The 7758-nt window shown below is 51.9% G+C and overlaps 1 protein-coding gene across 1 annotated transcript in view; it reads left to right on the top strand.

The window, feature by feature from the left end:
- Positions 1-7758, top strand: part of TBX3 (T-box transcription factor 3) — a 120604-nt gene that overhangs the window by 90304 nt on the left and 22542 nt on the right. Inside the window, exon 3 of the mRNA XM_076352520.1 lies at positions 839-991. Coding sequence (XP_076208635.1) covers positions 839-991 — 153 coding nt within the window. The remainder of the gene's footprint in view (positions 1-838; positions 992-7758) is intronic.

The following is a 7758-nucleotide window of genomic DNA, read 5'->3' as shown; positions in this document are numbered from 1 at the left end:
GTCAAAGCAATTTGCTTAAACCCCCGGGACGGGGGAGGCGGCGGCGGGGCGCGCTGCGTCTCGCTGTCGCCAGGGTCCGGCAGTCATTATCGTGACCGAGCGGCCCCCCGCCACCTTCCCCCGAGATTAACCCGGTACCGAGCAGGGACCGCTTTTTATCTTGAACGCAGCGCGGCCCCCCGCCCCCCCCCCCCTCCCCCCCCCCCACTCCTCTCCCATCCTCTGCGGGTGGCTGGCGGGGGGGGGGGGGGGGGCACGCTAAATCCCTCCAGCCCTCCGCTTCCATCCCCCCTTCTTGCCTCATTGCCCTCCTGGGGGGGCTTGAGATGCCCGGGCCATCGTGGTGGTGAGCTGGGAGGTTTTGGGGGCTGTGAAAGGCCTGGAAAGGCGGAGAGCCCCCCCTCCGCCCCCAGCAGCGGGTTCAGGATGCCAACACGTGTTGGGGGAGCAGCTCCGGCCCCCCCCCCCCCCCCCCCCGGGGGGTGGGGTGGGGGGAACTGCAGCCCAGCCCAGGGCTGGCGGCGGGGGGTGGGGGTGGCAGCGGGCAAGGAGCCAACTTTCACAGCATCACCCGGCCCTGATGGGCATCTTGGCTGGGGGGAAGTGGGGGGGTTTCTTGAGAGATATGTCCCCCCCCACCCCAGCACCTAAATCAGCCCTTCTGGGGGAGCCCTGAAGAGGGCGAAGGTTTTGGGGAAGGGGATGCGAGGACCTGCGGGCCCCTGTCCTCCTCCTCTTCCTCCTCTCCCCATCCCCGGGCAGCGGGGGGGGGGAGGTGTGCGCCGCGCTGTGCCCCCTCCATTCCCACGGGATGTCCTCTCCTTCTCCCCTTGCCCAGATCATCCTGAACTCCATGCACAAATACCAGCCCCGGCTCCACATCGTGAAAGCGGACGAGAACAACGGCTTCGGCTCCAAGAACACCGCCTTCTGCACCCACGTCTTCCCGGAGACCGCCTTCATCGCCGTCACCTCCTACCAAAACCACAAGGTGAGGGGCTGGGCCGGCCCTCGCACCGGCAAACCGCATCCCTTCTCCTTCCCTTCTCCCGCTGCTCCTCCTGAGGGCCTCGGCTCCCCTTCCCCCTTCTTTTCTTTACCCCCCTTTTTCTTTTCTTTACCCCCCTTTTTCTTTTCTTTCCCCCCTTTTTTTTTTCTTCCCCCCCTTCTTCTTTCTTCCCCCTTCTTCTTTTCTTCCCCCCTTCTTCTTTTCTTCCCCCCTTCTTCTTTTCTTTCCCCCCTTCTTCTTTTTTTCTTCTTTCCCCTCCTTCTTCTTTTCCCTTCTTCCCCTTCCCTCTCACCACGCGCCCGTCCCATCCCCTCTGTTATTCCTGGCGACACATACAAAGTGTCTGAAGACAGGGCTTAGGGCGAGCCGAGGAGGAATTAGCTCAACAGGATGGTTTGCTCAGAGAGGAGACGACCAACCGAGGAAGTTGGCTTTATCTTCTTTCCCCCCCATCGGTCAAAGCCTTCTAATCTGGAGAAGGGAGCCCGGCGCTCCCCTCCGCAGCCGGGGCGCTGATAACCCGGGCTGGCCGTGCTCCGGCCCTTTGTTTGGGGAAGGGCTCCTTCCCCGGCCGCTCCTCGGGCGGCCCTGCGGGGAGGTCGGCGGGGGGCTGCGGGGTTGGCAGCGAGGAGGCCCTGGAAGGAAAGGGAGGCTCTACGCCTGAAATCAGCTCCCTGCCTGCCCAAGCAAAATAAAACAAAACAAAAAAAACCAAACCCCAAATAAGGTTTTCTTGGGGTGCCGCCGGGCGGACACGCATGGGTTCCCACTGCCGTCCCCCTCCGCCTGCCCACCCGGGGGGACCCCGCTGCGGGGCTGCTGCCCCCTCTCCTTCCCTTGCTCGGCTTTTGGGCTTCCCCACTCAGCGAGGAAGGAGGTGGAGGAAGGCTCAGGGCTGGGTTAGTTCTCAGCAGATGTACTTAGCGATGCCTTTCACTGACTGCCCCTCACCGCTGCCTGCAGACCCCGACAGCCCCTCTCTAGGGCAGAGCCCCATGAAAACCCAATTTTCCTTCCACAAAAAAGCAAATTCCTTCCCAAATCGCATAGAAAGTGATTACTACAAGCTTTTACTGGTACTTACGGGCAGGTAGGATGGCTCCTTTGTGCTTGACAGAGTGAAATCATGCTCTTGTTTTTTCAAACGGAGAAAGGTCATTTAGCACCCCGGATAAATCCTGGGTGCTTTCCTGGAGATGTAAGTAAGAAGCTCCTAAACCTGCGCGAAACGGTTGTGTTTCCTCCATCGATCAGTTGGCAAGGGAGACAGAGAGAGCAGAGGTAGGCTGGAGAAGAAAGAGTGTTTCACCGTAACTAGGGAGAAAAGAAAATACTTCCCTGCCCTTTAAAGTAGGAGCTGTTGGCACAACCAGGACAAGCAAACTGAATCCAAACTGAGTCCTCGCCAAATTACGCCTTAAATTATAACTCCGCTGTGGATGCTATAAAATCAAGTTTAACTTCTGCTTGATGGATTCGGAGAAAGAATATAATATTAATGGAACTGGGAGTTAATAAAACAGGACATGCTGCTCACTTTAAAGGCATTTCCCTATGAGAAAATAGACCTGAATTTAACTGCGTTCCTCTGAAGAAAAATAGGACTGTTTTATAGAAAAAAAAATTATCATGCAAATAAAACAAAAGCAAAGCAGAAGCATGTAAGTACAGTAGTTTGGGAAAACTGCCATATTAGGAGGAGCAGGAATATTTGATTGTAAATCAACAACATCTGGTTGATAAGAAATGACATCTGTGTATCCGTCTCTGTCAAAACATACGCACTGACAAACGCGTGAATCCCTACAGACACACACGCACTCGCATCCCAGCAGACACATGCACAAGCACACAGACAGCACTACATATTTTACACACCCCCCCTACACATTTTACATACACTTACATCCCTCCCGCCCCGATACACGCATTCCTCTTCTTGCTGCACTGAATCGTTGGGGGAACAAATAAAGAGTGGCTCTAGCCCCAAGATAAAGACCCAACTGAGAGAGATAGAGCCATAAAAATAAACCAGGGAATGATCTACCCTAAATGGCATCTCCCTCCAGGGAAGGGAATAAAATTTGCAGCTTGCCCCAGTGCAGATGGAGAATAATACCGGGGCTGAGGCGGCGCGCAGCTGATGCCGTTGCAGATGCTGGCTGTGTGGAAAGGGTGACATCCTTCAGCTGAGCTGAGTGGCAAGCGGGGACTTTTCCACAGGCAGAAACCCGAGTTCGGCTTTCACAGCTGAGGTGTTGCTTGGCAAAACATATTTTCACGTCGCAAGGCAGACTGCATTTCCCGTTGCCATAAACGATTGCAGTCCCACCGGCCTGTGTCTGTCTGCATCGAGCTCCCCGAGGAGGGTCTGCCTGTCCAGCCCCACGTCTCTTTGTCAGTGCACTACCTATTTTTTCCCGTTTACAGCCATCTCTCTCTCACTTCCACCCATCACCTGTAGCGCATCCTTCACGCACACTTTCCTATCCGCACAATCACGCACAGTTTGTACACACCAACGTATTTTACACACAGTTTTTATACACCCATGTATTTTACACACACACACACATATATACACAAACAAATTTATATGTGCATGTGCTTTAGGTTTCAAGAGCTATGTTATGGGTGAATTATATTACAGTATTAATTGTATGACCTGCCCATAAATGCATTTGAGTCTATGCTTACACAGCTTATAGAAATACCTGCCTGATTTCAGATCTGTCAATTTATTTCAATAGCACAGCTGCAGTCCCAATGTAGGGCTTGTGCTTATTTCCCCTGATGTTTTAGACAGCCTGAAAAGATATTTAAGCACGCTGGGATCTCCCCCTCCTCGGCCCTACTCCCCAAAAGGAGGCTTAAGCTACGAAGAAAGTTTTGGTAAAGTTTTCAGTGCGGTTGTCAGCAGCTCGGCCGACCACCTCCCCCCTCTCTGCAACCCTGAAAAAATACCCCAGAAATATTGAGGTGTTAAAATAGGTCACATGCACATTTCATTTCCTTGCCATTTACACAATGGGCGCTTGCAATCAGGTTGATTCCCAAATATTAACTTCCCCTGCAGTTAAGTACCATTTTGCTGTAGCTTAAATCATTGTGCTACTAGCTCATATTTATTAGGTACTAGCTCTCTGCTTAGGACCAGGAAATGAACCCTAATAGACAGAAATAATTAAGGTTCTGCCCTCACGAGGGTTCTTTCTAAAGCAAGAATTCGCAACAATTATTCTCATTAATTTTTACAACCTACTTTCTCCGTTAGCTGGCCTTGGGCTTCATATTGGTTTTCCCCCCTCAGGATATCCGGTTTTATACTGATTTTTTTTTTTTCCCCTTAAGTTATTTAACATTCTTGGTAGCCCAAATTCTTTTAAGGAAACATTAGCCCCAGCTGGGATGCTATAGGCACCCAGAAATGCTATGTGCACCATAGCGATGCGGAGAACCAGGGAAGGGCCTGGCTGAAGACTAATCTGATGCACTCCCAGATAGCCAGCGGGCATAGAGAAACATGCTGGTGGGCTTTCTGAATATAGAGGTTCATCCCACCCCCAGAAAGAGCCCTGTACTAAAAGAGCACTGTTAAGTCGGCCAAGTCAACTGGTGCTCCATCCTGCCAAATTTTGGAGAGCTGCCCCCGTGGCTCTTCTCCGAGCACGTGGCCTTTTACTGCTCCGTCGAGGCATCTCGCAGGGCTGTGTAGGTGTAGCTGCTGCCGGAGGCGGGCAGGTCCTTGGGCTCGGGCTGTTTTGCCCTGAGAGCTCAGTTCTTCTTGTCTTTGGTTGCAGGTAGCCACCTCCATCACTTCAGTAGAGGCCACCAATGTGGTGGCCCAGCTGGCAGCCCGTGGAATGCTTCTGTGCCAAGGTTGGACCTGGTCCAGTCCCCTGAAGCAGCCCTACAGGGCTGTGTCCCCCAAACTCTTGCAGCCCAGCCTGGGGCCATTGGCCCTGGGTCTTCCCACCTCCATAGCAAGAAGGGGCAGTCTCTCTCCTTACTCAGGGCAGGCTCCCCTCCGAAGGGGGGTCCCCCAAGCACTGAGAGAGGCAGGGCTCCCTGGGGTTAAGTGAGGTGAGACCATGTATCTCCTCTTTATCACCAAGACTGGTGGCTTCTGTGCAGCCCTCAGTCGCTCAGGGACCGCAGTGAGCTCTTCTCCTCTCACTGACCCTCTCTGGGGCTCCTCACATCTCTACTCTCAAATGCGTAGTCACGTTCCAGGCTTCGGTGGGAGAGTGCTTGCTTCAAGAGGTCTTGTGTCCTTCAGAACCTGTGTCTGAACCAGTCCTGTCTTCCTCTGCCCCTTTGTCCTCAGTCTTGTCCCTGCCTCCCTGCCAGCCCCGGGACAGGGTGCTATGCCAGCCCCGAGCCCCCGGCCCCTTTCAGTCCTCAATTCAGACCCCCTCCCCAAGCTCTGCAAAGACACCCTATATCTCTCCAGCTTCACTCCCACCTCCTGACCCACCTCCTTCCTCCCCACCCAACACTGTGCAAGGTCTGTCTCTTCTCATTCTCCGTTCTTGTCTCCAGGTTAAGCCAACAGCCTCCTCAATGAGCCCCTCTGTCTCGCACCAGTACCTCCGACCAGCCACTGGCTCTCAGTCCCTCTCATTTCCTTCACTGGCTTCTGGGTTCGGCATCTTCTCCCCCCTGCCAGCAGCTCCCCCTTCCCCTGGCCTTTACCTTGGGCTCCGAGTCTCAGCTTCCCATCCAGCTCCTCTGTTTGGCCCAGCCAGATGTACGTAGTCTCAGCAGGCACCTTGTCTTCATCTATTTCTTTCCTTCCCACTGCTCTGGTTTGGCTTCCTCCTCTACGCTGACTCGGTTTCCACCTGGGGTACGTGAGAGTGCGAAAGAAAAAGGCTCTGTGCTTTCAAGCCTGAAGCCCAGGCTCCCAGTTGCTCCCAGCACAGCTGGCTGCAGCAGTGGCGGGGATGGTCCTGGCCCATCCCTGCCACGCTGAACAGGACCATGGTCACCTGCAGGGCAGGGACAGCACGTATCCCCACAGCGTGGGGAGGTCCACGCGTGCTCAGCTCAAGGGTAATCACCCCGACCTCTTCAACGCTAAATGGGGCAACCTGAATGGTGATTTTTCTTTTCCCACTCAGGCTTTTAAGTTGTCCAAGTGGGGCAGATTTTCACAAGAAGAGAACTCGGAAACTAAGGATCCCTCCTTGCAGAACGTGAAGTCCCTTTTCCAAAATGCCCAGCCTTTAGGACAGTTTCAGAAAAGCCCAAGAGGGTCAGGGTGGTGTGTTTTCCCTTTTCTGAAGTGCTCAAAAAAAGTGGGACTAGTTGATAGTAAAATAAGTAAATAAAAAGGAGCCCAGGGCATATACCTGATGTGGAACATTTCAGCCCTAACGAAGTTTTGTAAAGTTAGAAGCAATTGAGAAAGAATCTTATTATGGCAAGTGCTTGACAAAAAGTAATACTAAGTGGTAGTTTTGATCCTGGCCATAACAATATTCATGAGCCTGTAGACACATACACCCATATAAATATAAACACGTGGCCGTGCAAAAAAAAAAAAAAAAAAAGTAAAGCATCTTTCCTCGACCTAACTAGATGCAAAGTTAAACTTTATCATGCTGGAGCTAAGGATGCCGTTGGAAATGTCTCAGCAGAAGTGCTTTGTGGTTAGTTAGCCCAGAGAAAGGAGTGCAGAGGAGCGGCGCTGAGATTTCATTGGGAACTGTCGCTTCCCGTTAAAGTGAAGATGAACCCCATAGGTCAGACAAGCCCTGAAAAGTGTAAATCAGGGAGGCGTCACCCTAGAAAGCTCTCACCTCAGAAGGGTCTGCAGCAGCTTTAGAAATCAGTGGTCAGAAGCAAACTTTGCCATCAGTTTCTTTCAGTAACAAATATATAAACAAAGCCCTACAGTTTTACTGAATCTGTGCTATATAATTTAGCCCTGGGCACTCTGTCTTAATGACCTTGCAGGACGTTGTATTTTTTTTTTATTTTTCATGATGTAATTGTCATTTGACTTTCTGACAGCTTTTTCTCCCCCCCCCCCCCCCCCCCCCCGCAATGAGTTACAGTCAATTAAACAGAGTTTTGCTGTGGCAAAGTTGATCCAGAAGGAGGTTATTTCCACCTATTCGTTTGCTTTTCCACCTGTGAAATAGTTTCTAAGTCAGACAAAAACTGGCCAAACAAAATATCTTCCACAGGCTGCTCTCTAAAGCAGGGATTCACCAACTTTCTCTCTATTTTCTATTTTGTTGCATACGGTTTTGTTCAATCTGGCTTGGACTCTCCTGGCTTAGTGCTAGGGCTGATGCCATGAGTTATCATCTAGGGAAACTTTGCTCTGAAAGCTCCTGCTGAAATCCACCTGAAGTACACCAAAGAGCTGAGACCTAATTTAAAACCTTCTGTAGGCCCTGGTTTCTAGACGCCTTCATTCTAGCAGATCTCTAATTTGAAGAAGGTTGAAGTTAGCCGTGCTTCACACGGGGCTTTCTGCCCCCAGCACTCATGTTAATACCGTTGCTTGTAAGAGTGTTCCTGATGAGGGTAAGGGGACTTCTCATAAAGCGACGTATTTGCAAGGTTGAGGTCCCACACGATATTTTGTCCGACATTTTGTGGGTGATTAAAGGCTTGATTCGTCAAACAGGGCATTCAAACTGAGGTCCTTAAATTAGGGGCTAGCGTGTTGACGACTCCTTCTCCGGTGAATGGAGAGCGTTGGGGACCTGTGAAGGCAATGCTACCCACCTCAG

This window comes from Aptenodytes patagonicus, chromosome 15 (assembly GCF_965638725.1).
Source record: "Aptenodytes patagonicus chromosome 15, bAptPat1.pri.cur, whole genome shotgun sequence".
Classification (NCBI taxonomy): domain Eukaryota; kingdom Metazoa; phylum Chordata; class Aves; order Sphenisciformes; family Spheniscidae; genus Aptenodytes; species Aptenodytes patagonicus.
Note: the sequence above shows the minus strand (reverse complement) of the source record. Positions and strands in the feature narration are given on the sequence as shown.